The sequence below is a fragment of the Salvelinus alpinus genome, chromosome 2, assembly GCF_045679555.1.
Source record: "Salvelinus alpinus chromosome 2, SLU_Salpinus.1, whole genome shotgun sequence".
Taxonomy (NCBI): Eukaryota; Metazoa; Chordata; class Actinopteri; order Salmoniformes; family Salmonidae; genus Salvelinus; species Salvelinus alpinus.
In genome coordinates this window covers 87,992,611-88,012,084 of record NC_092087.1, presented here as the reverse complement: position 1 = coordinate 88,012,084, position 19,474 = coordinate 87,992,611, and the positions used below count along the sequence as shown (strand labels likewise).

Below are 19,474 nucleotides of genomic sequence, written 5' to 3'. Positions count from 1 at the left end.
GAATGACTGAAAGAATAAGTATATTTCCAAAACTACAACCTCTCTTTCTTCCTCTCCATTCCCCTGTTTCTACCTCTCCATTCCCCCGTCTCTACCTCTCCATTCCCCTGTCTCTTCCTCTCCATTCCCCTGTCTCTACCTCTCCATTCCCCTGTCTCTACCTCTCCATTCCCCTGTCTCTACCTCTCCATTCCCCTGTCTCTTCCTCTCCATTCCCCTGTCTCTACCTCTCCATTCCCCTGTCTCTACCTCTCCATTCCCCTGTCTCTACCTCTCCATTCCCCTGTCTCTTCCTCTCCATTCCCCTGTCTCTACCTCTCCATTCCCCTGTCTCTTCCTCTCCATTCCCCTGTCTCTACCTCTCCATTCCCCTGTCTCTACCTCTCCATTCCCCTGTCTCTACCTCTCCATTCCCCTGTCTCTACCTCTCCATTCCCCTGTCTCTACCTCTCCATTCCCCTGTCTCTACCTCTCCATTCCCCTGTCTCTACCTCTCCATTCCCCTGTCTCTACCTCTCCATTCCCCTGTCTCTACCTCTCCATTCCCCTGTCTCTACCTCTCCATTCCCCTGTCTCTACCTCTCCATTCCCCTGTCTCTACCTCTCCATTCCCCTGTCTCTACCTCTCCATTCCCCTGTCTCTACCTCTCCATTCCCCTGTCTCTACCTCTCCATTCCCCTGTCTCTACCTCTCCATTCCCCTGTCTCTACCTCTCCATTCCCCTGTCTCTACCTCTCCATTCCCCTCTCTTCCTCTCCATTCCCCTGTCTCTTCCTCTCCATTCTCCTGTCTCTTCCTCTCCATTCCCCTGTCTCTACCTCTCCATTCCCCTGTCTCTTCCTCTCCATTCCCCTGTCTCTTCCTCTCCATTCCCCTGTCTCTTCCTCTCCATTCCCCTGTCTCTACCTCTCCATTCCCCTGTCTCTACCTCTCCATTCCCCTGTCTCTACCTCTCCATTCCCCTGTCTCTACCTCTCCATTCCCCTGTCTCTTCCTCTCCATTCTCCTGTCTCTTCCTCTCCATTCCCCTGTCTCTACCTCTCCATTCCCCTGTCTCTACCTCTCCATTCCCCTGTCTCTACCTCTCCATTCCCCTGTCTCTACCTCTCCATTCCCCTGTCTCTACCTCTCCATTCCCCTGTCTCTACCTCTCCATTCCCCTGTATCTTCCTCTCCATTCCCCTGTCTCTACCTCTTCATTCCTCAAACAGACTGGTACCCAGGCTACCTTTATAGATGCTAGAGATGATTTCCCTCCTCCACTAGTTACACCCAGACTGCATGGACGACTATGCAACCGTTTGCAGCCATGCAGCCACCATTTCACAGCCTGTATTTGGCATCACATGAGAACTGTTATCTCACATTTACATCTTAGTCCTTCTGCAGACACTCTTATCCATGTTTTACAATCAGCGGTGCATTCAACCAAGAGAGGTAGAACATCCACAAGCTGCACCAACTGTTTGCTTTGGTCTCCATAGACTACAGTAGGGACGGTAGGTAGCCTAGTGGTTAAGAGCGCCGGGCAAGGAAACAAAAGGTCACTGGTTTGAATCCCCAAGGTGGGAAAATCTGCATTTCTGCCCTTGAACGAGGTAGTTAACCTCCAACAACTGCTCCTCGGGCGCTGTGGACATTGAGTAAGGCAGCGCCCTGCACCTCTCTGATTCAGAGGTGTTGGGGTAAATGTGGAAGACTCATTTCGGTTGAATGCGATCAGTTGTGGAACTGACGAAGTAGCTGCTTTCCTTCCCCAGTAAGACTATACATGATAATGCCATCTGTGGTTTGAGTAGGTGGCGAACACACACTAGCTTTTCAGCAGAATCCTCTCCTTCTCACCAACAGTTTCAGAATGACTAGGGCCTATGATCAGTCTTCATTGCACTCAACCACATTTTAAATACTTTATTTGATTCCACATATTACATCATAAAGGATTCAAACATGTTAAAGGTCATTGACCTCAAGGACACTTAAGGAAACAAGAAGTATATCCTCCACACAGCTATGCAGCCCATAACGACTGAAACAGAGCAGTACCTTCTCCTCCACACAGCTATGCAGCCCATAACGTCTGAAAGAAAGTACTGCTCTGTTTCAGCCATTATGGGCTGCATAGCTGGGTGTTTTGCCCTACTCATAGGCAGGCCTGCAATCTGAAGGCCTCATACAGTAATCCTATGTACGTGGCCGAGACTACCAAATATCACCAACTTGCATTTGCATCCCAGGCTGTCCAAGCCTGATATGAGGTGCTGGTATTTAAGGAGCTTTCAGAAAAGTCCTGCTCGGTCTAATCTCTCCTGGATAGATTCTCATGGAGGAAATGACAAACTTTCACGAGTGAATTTGAGTTCTGGGTAACCAAGATTATGTTCCATGTAACAATCGAATGAGCAGCCCACTTCCAAAATCATCACCTCCCTCTGGCCTCCCCGCACAACGACAATATCTGGCTTATTCAGCATACAAGAAAACACATCACACACACACACACACACACACACACACACACACACACACACACACACACACACACACACACACACACACACACACACACACACACACACACACACAGACACACACACACACACACTCACACAGACACACTCACACTCACACAGACCAACTTACCTGCTCTGGACCCTCTCCATTCCGCTCCTCTTCGACCTAGTCCAGTCAGGTCTGTTAGCAGTGTGTGTGAATTTGTGTGTATGCGTGTGTGTGTCTTCGTTCTCAACAACAGACTCAATAACGCAACACCCATCTCTGTTTCCTGTCATGTGATTTCCTGAGACCTGAAGGCAGAAGCTGCAGCTTATCCACAGGTCTTAGATCAGTTCTAAAACATGAAGTAACAAGTCAACCTATAGGGGAGGATGACGTATCTAAGGTAGAGGGGAGAGAGAGAAACACAGAGAGAGAGAGGGAGAGGAGGAAACAGAGAGGGGCTGATGCGAGGCTGATGCGAGGCTGATATTGGGTGGGGAGTGTGTGAATGTGTGTTTGAAGGGAGCTCTGAGTGAATGTGTGTACATCGTTTAGTGACTTTGTAAGTGCGTGTGCGCATATGAGTGTGTGTGTAAGATCAGGAAGCGGAACACAGTAGAGACCTAGAAGACCTTGAAGAAAGATGGAGGACAAAGAATGCAACAGCGGTGGCTTCATGAGGCTCGTATCAGGTAAACGTGTGTGTGTGTGTGTGGGCCACTTCCATCTTTATGTGCTATCAGTTGATAGAACTAACTATCTAGCTGTTTAACGTCAGTTGATAGTTAGTTCTATCTAGCTGTTTAACGTCAGTTGATAGTTAGTTCTATCTAGTTGTTTAACGTCAGTTGATAGAACTAACTATCTAGCTGTCTAACGTCAGTTGATAGAACTAACTATCTAGCTGTCTAACGTCAGTTGATAGAACTAACTATCTAGCTGTCTAACGTCAGTTGATAGAACTAACTATCTAGCTGTTTAACGTCAGTTGATAGAACTAACTATCTAGCTGTTTAACGTCAGTTGATAGAACTAACTATCTAGCTGTTTAACGTCAGTTGATAGAACTAACTATCTAGCTGTTTAACGTCAGTTGATAGAACTAACTATCTAGCTGTTTAACGTCAGTTGTATGAAGATTTCATTAAAGACATAGTGTGACACAGTCAAGCCACTGATATCTGGCTTTTATGACATTTGAATTTGAATTTATAATAAACAGACTACAATGGAACGGTTTGTTTGTTATAATCAACAGCTGAATATGCAGCTTTAAACTTTCAGTTTTCAGACACAGTGTGTGTGTGTGTGTGTGTGTGTGTGTGTGTGTGTGTGTGTGTGTGTGTGTGTGTGTGTGTGTGAGAGAGAGAGAACCTTGTCTACTTCCTCTTGTTAGGCCAGTTGTTGTTTTGTTGGTTCGTTATTTAGAACAGCTCTGAAATTAGCATATAGAATGGAATTCTATCAAATAATATCACTTGCATCATTTTATTTATTTATTAATAACTATTTTTCTGGTTGGAGGACTTGGTGGAAACATAAAAATTCAATACGTATAGTTATATAATATATACTGAACAAAAATATAAACGCAACATGTTAATTAATTAAGGTTTGGTCGCATTTTTCATGAGCTGAAGTAAAAGATCCCAGAAATGTTCCATAATGCACAAAAATCATATTTCTCTAAAATGTTGTGCACAAATTTGTTTACGTCCCTGTTAGTGAGCATTTCTCATTTGCCAAGATAATCCATCCACCTGACAGGTCTGACATATCAAGAAGCTGATTAAACAGCATGATCATTACATAGGTGCACCTTGTGCTGGGTTCAATAAAAGGCCACTCTAAATGTGCAGTTTTGTCATACAACGCAATGCTACAGATGTCTGCAATTGGCATGCTGACTGCAGGAATGTCCAACAGAGCTTTTGCCAGAGAATTTAATGTTAATTTCTCTACCATAAGCCACCTCCAACATCATTTTAGAGAATTTGGCAGTACATCCCAACCGGCCTCACAACCGCAGACCATGTGTAACCACGCCAGCCCAGGTCCTCCACATCTGGCTTCTTCACCTGCGAGATCGTCTCCATCCCTCTCTCTCTACCTCTTCCTTCACCCTCACTCACTCTCTTCATCCCTTCCTAGATGCTCTCCTCCCTCCTCCCTCTATCATCAACCTCTTATCCCCTCCATGGACAAGAGCTGTAGCTCCATCCTTCATAGATGCTCTCCTCCCTCCTCCCTCTATCATCAACCTCTTATCCCCTCCATGGACAAGAGCTGTAGCTCCATCCCTTCCTAGATGCTCTCCTCCCTCCTCCCTCTATCATCAGCCTCTTATCCCCTCCATGGACAAGAGCTGTAGCTCCATCCCTTCCTAGATGCTCTCCTCCCTCCTCCCTCTATCATCAGCCTCTTATCCCCTCCATGGACAAGAGCTGTAGCTCCATCCTTCATAGATGCTCTCCTCCCTGCTCCCTCTATCATCAACCTCTTATCCCCTCCATGGACAAGAGCTGTAGCTCCATCCTTCATAGATGCTCTCCTCCCTTCTCCCTCTATCATCAACCTCTTATCCCCTCCATGGACAAGAGCTGTAGCTCCATCCCTTCCTAGATGCTCTCCTCCCTGCTCCCTCTATCATCAACCTCTTATCCCCTCCATGGACAAGAGCTGTAACTCCATCCCTTCATAGATGAGTCTCTCTCCCCCTTGCTCATTCTGTTTCATTTTTATAACATTTTGGGGTACTTTTACCCCTTTTCTCCCCATTTTCATGGTATCCAATTGGTAGTTACAGTCTTGTCCCATCGCTGCAACTCCCGTACAGACTCGGGAGAGGCAAAGGTTGAGAGCCATACGTCCTCCAAAACACGACCCTGCCAAGCCACACTGCTCCCTTAACCCGGAAGCCAGCCGCACCAATGTGTCGGAAGAAACACCGTACAACTGGCGACCCCAGTCAGCGTGCAAGCGCCCGGCCCGCCAAAAGGAGTCGCTGTAGCGCGATGGGACAAGGACATCCCGGCTGGCCAAATCCTCCCCTAACCTGGACGACGCTGGGCCAATTATGTGCCGCTTCATGGGTCTCCCGGGCGCGGCCGGCTGCGACACAGCCTGGGATCAAACCCGGGTCTGTAGTGACGCCTCTAGCACAGCGATGCAGTGCCTTAGACCGATGAGCCACCCCTCCCTGCTCATTCTGTCTCACTCTATCCATCCCTCTCTCCATCCCTCTCTCCATCTCTCTATCCATCATTTATCCATCATGTCATTTACAAAATAGCCTCCAACACTCTACTCAGCAAATTGAATGCAGTCTATCACAGTGCCATCCGTTTTGTCACCAAAGCCCCATATACTACCCATCATTGCGACCTGTATGCTCTCGTTGGCTGGTCCTCGCTACATATTCGTCGCCAAACCCACTGGCTCCAGGTCATCTATAAGCCTTTGCTAGGTAAAGCCCTGCCTTATCTCAGCTCACTGGTCACCATAGCAACACCCACCCGTAGCATGCGCTCCAGCAGGTATATTTCACTGGTCACCCCCAAAGCCAACACCTTCTTTGGCCGCCTTTCCTTACAGTTCTCTGCTGCCGGTGACTGGAACAAATTGCAAAAATCACTGAAGTTGGAGACTTATATCTCCCTCACTAACTTCAAGCATCGGCTGTCAGAGCAGCTTACGGTGTAGCTGTACACAGCCCATCTGTAAACAGGCCATCCAACCAACTACCTACCTCATCCCCATATTTGTTTTTAGTTTTTTTTGCACTTTTGCACACCAGTATTTCTACTTGCACATCCTCATCTGCACATTTATCACTCCGGTGTTAATTGCTAAATTGTAATTACTTCACCACTACGGCCTATTTATTGCCTTACCTCCTTACTTCATTTGCACACACTGTATACAGATTTTCTAATGTGTTATTGACTGTACGTTTGTTTATCCCATGTGTAACTCTGTGTTGTTGTTTGTGTCGAACTGCTTTGCTTTATCTTGGCCAGGTTGCAGTTGTAAATGAGAACTTGTTCTCAACTGGCCTACCTGGTTAAATAAAGGTGACATAAATAAATAGAAATAAAATATCTCTCTCCATTCATCTATCCATCCCTCTCTCCATCCCTCTCTCCATCCCTCTCTCCATCCCTCTCCATCCCTCTCTCCATCCCTCTCTCCATCCCCCTCTCCATCCCTCTCTCCATCCCTCTCTCCATCCCTCTCTCCATCCCTCTCCATCTCTCTCCATCCCTCTCTCCATTCCTCTCCATCCCTCTCCATCCCTCTCTCCATCCCTCTCTCCATCCCCTCTCCATTCCTCTCCATCCCTCTCCACCTCTCTCCATCCCCCCAATAGAGGAGAGCTGTAGCTCCACTGTGACAGATGAGTTGTGTGTTAATAACTACCAGACTGAGATCTTCAACCAGCTCCCCAGCTCTCTGGCCCGACGACGGACCCACCACCACCACCAGGACAGGGGGACCACAGAGACATCGCACCCAGTAGAGAAGCACCCTGGACTGGCAGGAGAAGCCAGAGACAGGGCCCTTACTCAGCCGATCAGGAGCCTGCCGGTCTGTATGCAGAGGAAGAGAGAGGCAAGGTGAGGGATCGAGATGTTGTGTGGAGAGATCACATGAACACACACTCACACACAGGTGTCGCACACACATACAAATATTCACCAAACTGTTGCAAGAATAAGGGTCACGGAGGCAGTGTTGCAAGTTGCTTTGCCATTCTCTGTTTCAGTGTTTATGTTATCATATAAGGTAGAGTGAGAGAGTTGGGTGTGTGTGGATATGGATGTGTGTGAAGCAGCTGTATAATGATACAAGATATAAGACTGAAAAAAATACTTGCTGATAAAGAGGGGTGTCATCTGTCAATCAGGGACCTGAGGCACCTGCAGACGCGTACTGTTGGCCGATGGGAGTCATGGAAACGGAACCAGAGCATAAACAGGAAGAGGCTCGGGGAGCAGGTGGGCGGGGCAATGTCAAGGCTTTTGCCATGGAGCAGCACCTTCCACACCATTGAAGGTGAGAGTGAGAGGGATTGAGAGTGGGGGTGGGAGTGCGTGTGTGTGTGTGTGTGTGTGTTGCCCAACCCCACCTCAAACTTGTATATCAAACAGACCATTTCAAAAATGCTTGCTATTTCCTCATAAAACATGATGTTATCTCGCTAAGGACTATGAGCTGGCCAATCAGCGGTCTACTTGCATGAATACTTTTTGTATGACCAGTATACGCCCACACCATTCAGACACAGAAAATCTGCTTTTTAACACACATAATTACCTTGTTTGAAAGGAAAACTATGTCACTCATATTGTAAGTAATTCTAGGTCATATTTCACAGAGATGTGGAAACACTGTGCAATTACGGCGTGTAAATACTGAGGCACGTTCAGCACGGCACAACGTTTTGGAGTGTTCAGATAGAAACATGTTACGTAGAACTAACATGCAACGTTGGACAGCGTTTGGCATCTGAACACTCCAAAACGTTGTGCCATGTGTGGGCGTATATCGGTAATATATACCTGCTGCACCACCACCACCACCTGTCCTCTGTCCCCTCCAGGTAGATTCGGTGTAGGCGTATACCGGTAATATATACCTGCTTCACCACCACCACCTGTCTCTCTCTCCCCTCCAGGTAGATTCGGTGTAGGCGTATACCGGTAATATATACCTGCTTCACCACCACCACCTGTCTCTCTCTCCCCTCCAGGTAGATTCGGTGTAGGCGTATATCGGTAATATATACCTGCTTCACCACCACCACCTGTCTCTCTCTCCCCTCCAGGTAGATTCGGTGTAGGCGTGAAGGCTTATTTTGTCTTCCTGAGATATTTGCTTTACCTGAACCTGCTCCTGTGTCTGGTCATCGGAGGGACTATACTCACACCCACAGTAGTCTATGACAGCGATGGTGACAGAGGTGTGTGGGTAATATATTCTTATAATGTGCCGGATGTATGCGTTGTTGTGGCAAAATGTCATATACTTAGTTGACAGTTGCTCTGTGATGTGGTTGCAGGACTACTGAGGTTTGAGGGCAATGACTCGGTTTTGGACTTCTTCGTTGGTTCGGTGAGTGTGTGTCTGTGTCTGTCTGTGTCTGTGTGTGTGTGTGTGTCTGTGTGTGTGTGTGTGTGTGTGTGTGTGTGTGTGTGTGTGTGTGTGTGTGTGTGTGTGTGTGTGTGTGTGTGTGTGTGTGTCTGTGTGTCTGTGTGTACGTATGTGTGTGTGTGTATTTGTGTACAGCAGTGGAGGCTGCTGAGGGGAGGATGGCTCAAGCATTTCGCTACACTCGCATTAACATCTGCTAACCATGTGTATGTGACAAATAAAATGTGATTTAGATTTTTTGATTTTTTTCAAGGTAATGGCTGGAACGGAGTGAATGGAATGGCATGACACCATGTGTCTGATGTATTTGATACCATTCCATCTTTCGCTCCAGTCATTACCACGAGCCTGTCCTCCCCTATTAAGGTGCCACCAACCTCCTGTGGAGTACAGTGTGTGTGATTTAACCCTCTTTCTCCCTCTCTCTCCTCTCTCTCTTCCTCTTGATCACCCTCCTTCCTCTCTTCCCTCCCTCCTCCAGGGTTTTCTAGAACGTTCTCCAGTATTCTATGGGTTCTATGCACGTAGTTCTCTAGACCTGCTGTGTCTGAACACGCCCCTCCTCTTCCTCCTCGGGACCCTCACCGTCCTCATCCTCAGTCTGGTCATGGTGGTCCGCAGGTCAGACACACACACACATATGTTGTTTTACTATCCTTGTGGGAACCAAACAATTGATTCCCATTCAAAATCCTATTTTCCCTGACCTCTAACCTAATCCCTAACCCTAACAGTAACCCTAACCTTAACCATAAACCCTTAACCCTAAACCTAACCATAACCCTAAACCTAACCCCTAACCCTAAACCTAACCCTCAACCCTAAACCTAACCCCTAACCCTAATTGTAATCCTAAACCCTGAACCTAAATTAGCAAAATGTCCCCACTTGTCCAATGGTTCCTTGTTTTACTATCCTTGTGAGGACATACACACACACACACACACTGTCCCTTTAGCACAGGTATTCCCAGGGGTACGCGCAATACCGTCGGGGGTACGCCCCCCAAAAAGTGATTTCTTCACATTTTCAAAAGTTTTTTTCTCGCCTGAGTAGCCTCGTTTCACTGCCAAAATTAAATTAAACCATCTAGTGTTCAGCAAAATAACAACACAATGTCAAATACCGGTAGCCAAGTCAAATAATTAACATCCAATCACATTAAACATTACTCTCTCGCGGGAATTCCACTAACGGTCCAAACGTAGCTGCTGCTCATGTTGGTATCTGTACTGATGGCGCAAAAGCCATGACAGGGAGACATAGTGGAGTGGTAACACGCATGCATGCAGTTGCTCCCGATGCCACTTGGGTACACTGCAGCATCCACCGAGAGGCTCTTGCTGCCAAGGGAATGCCTGACAGCTTGAAAGACGTTTTGGACACTACAGTGAAAATGGTTAACTTTGTTAAAGCAAGGCCCCTGAACTCTCGTGTATTTTCTGCATTATGCAATGATATGGGCAGCGACCATGTAAAGCTTTTACAACATACAGAAGTGAGCTGGTTATCAAGGGGCAAAATATTGACACGTTTTTTTGAATTGAGAGACGAGTTTAAAGTTTTCTTTACTGATCATATTTTTCACTTGTCTGACCGCTTGAATGATTAAAAATTTCTCACAAGACTGACCTATCTGGGTTAGGGATGGGCGGTATACCGTTTTTTGTGATATACCGGTATTGATGCACAGACCGGTTTGGGTTTTTACTTTACCTTCTATACCGGTATTTGAATGTTTGGTTAGTTAAATGTGATACGCAGTGTGCAATGTCAAATTGTTTATAGTTTACTTCGCTACTTAAGTAATCTCTCTCCACTCTCTCTATGCTGCTTTCCACACAATCCTAGCCACGCCCCCTGTCACTCAAGGAGCGCATTTGACGTTCCTCTACCACGAGACACTTGCGTTCTGTCTGGATGGTCAATGCAGCACACGCAACACTGTTGCTGACAACGATGCAGTTGTCACTTTGCTTCTTAATATACATCTACTAGAATTCTATAATTACACTATTAGCTTGTGTTTCTTACATATGCAAACAGCTAGTTTGTCTTTTCCTAGCATGTTGTTCATAAATCTTGTTAGCCGCTAATGCTAATCGCTAGCTAGCTGATAAATGTACTGAGTAAGAACAAGTGTAATTTGCTATACGGCCTGATAATACCAGTGATTGTGTAGACCTAAATCAGGATGTTGTTTGTGCAACAGTGTCTTCTAAATTAAAGAGGTAAACGCAAAGCAAGAATATGTTAGCTACATGAAGTAGCTAAGAGAAAACATTCAATGTAGCTAAAGATGAAACGCCTATCAACACATTAGTTCCTACCCTGTCACAATAACTCCTCCCTGGCATTTTAGTTCGTTGTCATGTCAAACAACACTATTCAAAGTGCCCACTATTATATTCTAACTATATAATTAGAATAGACATTATATTCCCATGATTCCAACAGTTAACCCAAGTGTTTTGCTCTAAATCCCAAGTCAAATTGCAACATTTGGTTAAAAATAAAGCCCAGATTACTTGCCCATCATGTGCAGCCCTACGTGGCAGTGTGGAAATGATCTCAAATGCAGAAATTGATCAAAAGGATGACTTTTGGGGGGTTGAAGTTGAATTGAACAGTATGAAGCAATCAGAATGGAGAAAGACCCATTGAAATCACTTAGAATGTATGTTTTGCCACCCTAGGGTCACGCACTACTCATAAGCAAATTTAGAACTTTTATTATTAAAAAACATAAAATACTGTCATACCGTCAATTTAAAAAAATAAATACTGTGATATATTTTGGCCATATCGCCCAGCCCTAATCTGGGTATTGTTTTTTCTCGCTTGAATGGTCTGAATCTAGGATTACAGGGACTCTCCGCAACTATATTCAATGTGCGGGACAAAATTGAGGCTATGATTAAGAAGTTGGAGCTCTTCTCTGTCTGCATTAACAAGGAAAACACACAGATCTTTCCATCATTGTATGATTCTTTTGTGTGCAATTGAACTCAAGCTTACGGACAATGTCAAATGTGATATAGCGAAACACCTGAGTGAGTTGGGTGCACAATTACTCAGGTACTTTCCCGAAACGGATGACACAAACAACTGGATTCCTTATCCCTTTACACCCACTTACCGATATCTGAACAACAGCCTCATCGAAATTGCAAATTGAATTTAATCAGAACCCACTGACAGATTTCTGGATTGGGCTGCGCTCAGAGTATCCTGCCTTGACAAATCGCTTTGTAAAGACACTGATGCCCTTTGCAACCACGTACCTATGTGAGAGTGGATTCTCGGCCCTCACTAGCATGAAAACTAAACACAGGCAAAATGATGTGGAAAATGTGGAAAATGATTTAAGACTGAGACTTTCTCCAATACAACCCAACATTGCAGAGTTATGTGCATCCTTTCAAGCATATCCTTCTCATTAACCTGTGGTGAGTTATTCACAATTTTCGTTTAATTAAACAATAAGGTTTTATATGTAAAATGTTTAAATAAGGATCAAAATGATTGATTATAATTATTTGTGCCTTGGTCCTATAAGAGCTCTATGTCACTTCCCACGAGCCGGGTTGTGACAAACTCAGACTCACTCTTATGTTTAATAAATGTATCGTAGAGTGTGTGTGTGTGGCAGGTTTACAATGATGGCAAAAAACATTTGAGAGTGTGCTGACCCTGGTGCTAGAGGGGGTACAGCTGGAGGTTGAATGTTTGAAGGGGTACGGGACTATAAAAAGTTTGGGAACCACTGCTTTAGCGCATGCCTAAACCAATCCAATGCTTTTACATTTGTAGGGAGTAGTGAACGAGTACACACTTCAGGAAGGAGAGATTATTGGGACGTAGCTAAGGATACGCTGTTAAAGATGTGTCCACAGTTACTGGCCAAAGTTGTAATATCTGCTTTATTAAAAACAATAACAATGTATCACCTCTTTTAAACAGGACGGTTGTAGGCTACAAGCACACGTGGTTGCTAGGCAACCGCTACCACATCCACATGAGCTACAAGGTGTTCTGTGGGTGGGACTTCTGTATCCATGACCCCGAGGCCGCCGCCCTCAAACTCAGCTTCATCAGGAACGAACTGAAGGTTAGGCATGGAAGTCTGTCTGCCCTTTTCAACTAACTCTCTCTCTCTCTCTCCATTATGATTGTTCTGCATTCGTTCCTCTGTCTCTCTCTCGTTCAAAAAGTGAGTTCACACAGAGCATCTCTTTCTTTCAGTTGTGCAATGGTCGGGGCTGGCAACTCTTTAATTTACAATACTTACAAAGGTTCTTCCTTTTCATTCTCTCTCCTTCTTTACCTTTATATTTGACACTCGTTCTCCTTTCTGTTCTATTCCTTTCTCTTTGTCCACCCTCCCTCCCTCCCTCCCTCCCTCCCTCTCCTTCTCCATCTCCCCCTCCCTCCCTCTCCCACTCCCACTCCCTCTCCCTCTCCCCTCCTTCTCCCTCTCCCTCTCCCTCTCCCTCTCCCTGTCCCTGTCCCTGTCCCTGTCCCTCTCCCTCTCCCTCTCCCTCTACCTGTCCTTCTCCATCTCCCCCTCCCCCTCCCCCTCCCTCTCCCTCTCCCTCTCCCTCTCCATCTCCCTCTCCCTCTCCCTACTCCCTCTCCCTCTCCCTCTCCCTCTCCCTCTCCTCTCCCTCCCCAGTTATACTTAGAAGAGGAGAGGTTCCAGCAGCGTGAGGCCAGGAGGACGTTGGGTCAATGGGCACACCTCTACTCCCTGAGAGGGCTGCTCCACTTCCTGGTCCTGGTTCTACTGGGCGGAGCCTTCTGTCTCATCTACTATGCCACCATGGCCTCACAGGCTGAGAGGGTATGTGTGTATTAGTTAGTTATAGATTTAACCAGGCTGAGAGGGTATGTGTGTATTAGTTAGTTATAGATTTAACCAGGCTGAGAGGTTATGTGTGTATTAGTTAGTTATAGATTTAACCAGGCCTCCCTCCCTCCCTCCCTCCCTCCCTCCCTCCTGCTCATCCTCCCACCCCCTCCCCGTCTCTCTCCCCCTCCCCGTCTCCCTCCCTCTCCCCGTCTCTCTCCCCGTCCCCGTCTACCTCCCCCTCCCCCTCCCCGTCTCTCTCCCCCTCTCTCAGAGTGGAGACTATTTGATCCTCCGGGTGCTTCTCCATTACCTTCCTCCCGTCGTCATCACCCTGGTCAACTTCTTCCTGCCTCACGTCTTCCGCCATATCGCTTTCTTAGAGGATTACTCCATCACCACCCAGGTCAATGCTACCCTCGTCAGGTAGGAGCATAAATGTCCAATCTTTATTGGTACACCATATCATCGTCCTCATCATCAACATCATCATCATCAATACAAAAATATTGATAACCACTGAAGTTCTCTCTTCATCATCTTAATTCTTCAACTTTCTCCTTCTCTTTCTCCTCCTCCTCTTCCTCCTCCTCCTGCTCCTCCTCTTCTTCCTCCTCCTCCTCCTCCTATTCCTCCTCCTCCTGCTCCTCCTCCTCCTCATCCTGCTCCTCCTCCTCCTGCTCCTCCTCCTCCTCTTCCTGCTCCTCCTGCTCCTCCTCCTCTTCTTCCTCCTCCTCTTCCTGCTCCTCCTCCTCCTGCTCCTCCTCCTCCCCCTCTTCCTGCTCCCAGGAGTATCTTCCTGAAGTTGGCCAGTCTGGGGATGTATCTCTTCTTCCTCTTCAAAAACAGCCAACAGGAAGTGAGTCATAATGACTAACCATTGTTGACAACAGCAGATCATATTGACATATTGACAGACCTTTGGCACTAAATGGACTTTATCTACACTAAATGGACTTCATACTCTATGTGTCCTCAGTGTTGGGAGAATCAGTTTGGTAAAGAGATGTACAAGCTCTCTGTGTTCGATTTCCTCGCCTGTTTCTGCAACACCTTCTTCATCGCCTATCCTAGAAAGTAAGTTAGTATTCTGCTTTCTGAAGGAATATTTCTGATGAAAACGTATTTGGCCCAATGGAACAGAGCACTTGTGGAACCCTCGCTTTCACCTGTCCAATCATCTCTGATCAGTTCATACTGTAGCCAATTCTGGGGGTTGTTCACCAACTGGGACCTGAAGCCGGGTCCAGCAACTGCCAACACAACAACTTAGCTGTCGCATCAAGGGATCCAAACTTCTTGACAAGGTTGCCAGGTGTTGGGTTGCTACAATACTTTAACTATGTAACGTGTGTTTTGGATGTTTTCTAGCAGTATCCTTCATCTTGTCGTCCCTTCATCCCTCCTCGCAGGTGGTTGGTGGACAGGTACCCATCGTCTTGGCTGGCGCGGTTGTCGGGGAAACAGCATTTCCTGATCCCGTTCAATGTTCTAGACCTGGTGTACAGTCAGACGGTCACCTGGGTAGGACTGTTCTACTGTCCCATGCTGCCATTTATAGAGACAGTCAAACTGACGGCCATTTTTTACATCAAGAAGGTGAGTGTTGTTGTTATTTACATAACTCTTTCTCTCAACAAATCATCTCTCACTGTTTCATTTCTCACTTCTGCCTTGCTCTCTCTCTCTCTCCCTCTCTCTCCCTCTCTCTCCCCCTCACCCCCCCTCCCTCCTCCCAGTTGACAGTTCTCCAGTGCTGTGTTCCGGCCCAGAGAATGTTCCGTGCCTCCAGTTCTTCAGTTCTGTTCCACTTCATGTTACTACTGGGTCTCATCATGGCAGTCATCACCCTCGGAAGTAACCTACACCAGTAAGACCTCCCTCCTCTCTTTCTCTTCTCTTTCACTCCTGTTTCACTCTACTAGAATCACCCTCCAACAGTAAGACCTCCCTCCTCTCTTTCTCTTCTCTTTCACTCCTATTTCACTCCTGTTTCACTCCTGTTTCTCTCCTGTTTCACTCTACTAGAATCACCCTTCAACAGTAAGACCTCCCTCCTCTCTTTCTCTTCTCTTTCACTCCTCTTTCACTCCTGTTTCACTCTACTAGAATGACCCTCCAACAGTAAGACCTCCCTCCTCTCTTTCTCTTCTCTTTCACTCCTGTTTCACTCCTGTTTCTCTCCTGTTTCACTCTACTAGAATCGCCCTCCAACAGTAAGACCTCCCTCCTCTCTTTCTCTTCTCTTTCACTCCTGTTTCTCTCCTGTTTCACTCTACTAGAATGACCCTCCAACAGTAATTATGAAAGAAATGGAAACAGATCATAAATTACTCCTCTGGTTCCTTGAGTCTGATTCCTCTCAAGGTTTCTTCCTATCCGCAAAGCACTGTACTTGTTCTCTCCTCTATTTCCCCCTTGCCCCCCCCCCCCCCCCCCCCCAAGGTTCGAACCTTCCTCCACCTGTGGGCCGTTCGTGGGCAGCGCTACAGTGTTTAATGTAACAGCTGTGTGTGTGGATAGTCTACCAGGACTGGCCCAGTCCACCCTGAGATACCTGTCCTCAGAGGCCTTCGTACTGCCACTGATACTGGCGCAGATGTAGGTGATATAGATCATATACACATACACACACACATACACACACACCGGCCTGCCACCCACTGCTACTGGCTCAGAGGTGCAATAGGTGAAATAGAACCTGACTCCTCTCATAGATACTGTTTCTTACAGATCATAGAAATAAAATGAATAGAACTTGACACGTTCCTGTTGCCATGGATGTAAATGTTACAGATCGTATATCATCTTACCATTTTCCCCAGTGTTGTCCTGACCTCCTTTGAGTCGCGGAGGAGAGCCAATGGAAAAGCCATCGAGAGACTGAAGGACATGCTGGTGATGGTAGGTTACCTACTGATAACAGTATTAGTTGAGCCTAACCCAGCTGCTGAAGATAGGTTTGTGTCTTCATAGTAAGAAAGTTCAAATAGTGCAATACATTCATTCTCTCTCTCTCTCTCTCTCTCTCTCTGTCTCTCTCTTTCTCTGTCTCTCTCTCTCTCTCTCTCTCTCTCTCTCTCTCTGTCTCTCTCTTTCTATCTCTGTCTCTGTCTCTCTCTCTTTCTCTCTCTCTTTCACTCTCTCTTTCTCTCTCTCTCTCTCTTTTTTCTTCTCTTTCTCTCTCCTTCTTTCTCTGTTTTGCTCCCCTAGAGCACCTCAGATAAGCATTTTCTGCTGAAGCAGCACACTCTCTCACTCAGACGCAGGAAGAAAACCAGCTCTACCACCATGAAGGACCCCTCAGCAGGCATCGGACAGGGCAGCCATATCGCCGGACCCCTCTGAATGACCCCTCTGCACAGCCTACAGGCGATGACAGCCCATCATGACAGCCCATCATAAAGATAGATAGAAGACCCTAGTCCCCAAAAGTTTTAGCATGTGCAGCGACATTCGGGACTTTCACCATTCTGAAGTAGTCAACTGAGTGGAACTACCTATGGTATAAGGAAGTATCACATGATTCCATCCAGGTCATCAGGAGGGTTCAACCAAAGAATTATACTGGTGAGGAAACATTCCATAACTGCAGGTAGCTGTAAATCGACAACCTTGGCTTTATACCTGTTCAAACGACACACTCTAGGTGGCAGTGTGCACCCTTTCAGTTTGTTTACCAACTCATAGAAGTAGTAGAAGAAGAAAATGAACTACTTCGAAATGAAGATTGCCTCAATGGCGCTTCCCATGCTCCCACAGACGCCCTATTGGGACAGATACGATGTTGTGATCTCTAACTATCTCTATGCAGCCCATAGAGTTAGAAACCCACCACCTATCATTGTGCCAAATGCACCCTCTATCCAACTCTATGGAGCAGACATAGCCAAATGGCACCCTATTCCATATTTAGCTCACAAAAGTAGTAGTAGATGTGACCTTTGAGCTTTTTGTCACTCCCTAACATTCAGGGTTTATTGCTCTGGGCTGTACCTAAATGTCATATGCAGTATTAAGAACAACAAGAGTAAAGTTACAGTACCAGTGTTACTGTACTGATGTGTTTAGTAGCTGTGATGAGATTGTTAAAGCTTAACTCTCAGGTATGTTGTATCATTGGGGATGATGTTGCTATATAGGCTGTACCTGTAAACAGTGTTGAGGACAGAGTACTACTAATGTGTACTGTTAGAATGCTGATGTGTACTGTTAGAATACGGATGTGTACTGTTAGAATACTGATGTGTACTGTTAGAATACTGATGTGCACTGTTAGAATACTGATGTGTACTGTTAGAATACTGATGTGTACTGTTAGAATACTGATGTGTACTGTTAGAATACTGATGTGTACTGTTAGAATACTGATGTGTACTGTTAGAATACTGATGTGTACTGTTAGAATACTGATGTGTACTGTTAGAATACTGATGTGTACTGTTAGAATACTGATGTGTTTAATGGTGTGAAATATACATGTAAAAGCTCTTACTATGAAATAGATGTTGTTTCTGCACCTGCTTGAGTTTTTTTATTAATACATTTTTTATATTTGATCAAATACTGTTTTTAAATGTGAACTTCTATGAAAGCAGTTATAAAAGAGCTTCTATTAAAAGTCTGTGGTGTTATGTCACAGTTCTGTTGTTGTTTTCTCAAAACCCTGGTTCCTTCTGTCATCCATTCATAACTTCACCTTGTCTGTGAATTTAGCCTGTTAAGTTGTAGTAGGTTAGTAGTAACAGTGTTGTCTAGATGACAGTATAGTTGTAGTAGGTTAGTAGTCAGTGTGTTGTCTAGATGACAGTATAGTTGTAGTAGGTTAGTAGTCAGTGTGTTGTCTAGATGACAGTATAGTTGTAGTAGGTTAGTAGTCAGTGTTGTCTAGATGGACAGTATAGTTGTAGTAGGTTAGTAGTCACAGTGTTGTCTAGATGGACAGTATAGTTGTAGTAGGTTAGTAGTCACAGTGTTGTCTAGATGGACAGTATAGTTGTAGTAGGTTAGTAGTCAGTGTTGTCTAGATGGACAGTATAGTTGTAGTAGGTTAGTAGTCAGTGTTGTCTAGATGGACAGTATAGTTGTAGTAGGTTAGTAGTCATAGTGTTGTCTAGATGACAGTATAGTTGTAGTAGGTTAGTAGTCATAGTGTTGTCTAGATGGACAGTATAGTTGTAGTAGGTTAGTAGTCACAGTGTTGTCTAGATGGACAGTATAGTTGTAGTAGGTTAGTAGTCAGTGTTGTCTAGATGGACAGTATAGTTGTAGTAGGTTAGTAGTCATAGTGTTGTCTAGATGACAGTATAGTTGTAGTAGGTTAGTAGTCATAGTGTTGTCTAGATGACAGTATAGTTGTAGTAGGTTAGTAGTCATAGTGTTGTCTAGATGACAGTATAGTTGTAGTAGGTTAGTAGTCACAGTGTTGTCTAGATGACAGTATAGTTGTAGTAGGTTAGTAGTCATAGTGTCTAGATGGACAGTATAGTTGTAGTAGGTTAGTAGTCATAGTGTTGTCTAGATGACAGTATAGTTGTAGTAGGTTAGTAGTCATAGTGTCTAGATGGACAGTATAGTTGTAGTAGGTTAGTAGTCATAGTGTTGTCTAGATGACAGTATAGTTGTAGTAGGTTAGTAGTCATAGTGTGTTGTCTAGATGACAGTATAGTTATAGTAGATTAGTAGTCATAGTGTTGTCTAGATGGACAGTATAGTTGTAGTAGGTTAGTAGTCATAGTGTTGTCTAGATGACAGTATAGTTGTAGTAGGTTAGTAGTCATAGTGTGTTGTCTAGATGGACAGTATAGTTGTAGTAGGTTAGTAGTCATAGTGTTATCTAGATGACAGTATAGTTGTAGTAGGTTAGTAGTCATAGTGTTGTCTAGATGGACAGTATAGTTGTAGTAGGTTAGTAGTCATAGTGTGTTGTCAAGATGACAGTATAGTTGTAGTAGGTTAGTAGTCACAGTGTT

The 19,474-nt window shown here is 45.3% G+C and overlaps 2 protein-coding genes across 2 annotated transcripts in view; one reads left to right on the top strand and one right to left on the bottom strand.

The window, feature by feature from the left end:
• Positions 1-2,768, bottom strand: part of tmc6b (transmembrane channel-like 6b) — a 41,272-nt gene extending 38,504 nt beyond the window's left edge. The window contains exon 1 of the mRNA XM_071389719.1: positions 2,645-2,768. The gene's annotated coding sequence lies outside the window, so the exon portion shown is untranslated. The remainder of the gene's footprint in view (positions 1-2,644) is intronic.
• Positions 2,769-2,923: 155 nt separating this feature from the next.
• tmc8 (transmembrane channel-like 8) lies at positions 2,924-18,141 on the top strand. The gene is made up of 16 exons (XM_071389722.1): positions 2,924-3,192; positions 6,870-7,116; positions 7,407-7,555; positions 8,328-8,462; positions 8,562-8,614; positions 9,135-9,274; positions 12,617-12,764; positions 13,329-13,496; positions 13,777-13,928; positions 14,292-14,361; positions 14,482-14,579; positions 14,915-15,101; positions 15,242-15,372; positions 15,948-16,103; positions 16,328-16,406; positions 16,716-18,141. The coding sequence occupies exons 1-16, from the start codon at positions 3,144-3,146 to the stop codon at positions 16,848-16,850; spliced, it is 2,097 nt and encodes a 698-aa protein (XP_071245823.1). The 5' UTR covers positions 2,924-3,143; the 3' UTR covers positions 16,851-18,141.
• The last annotated feature ends 1,333 nt before the right edge of the window (positions 18,142-19,474 follow it).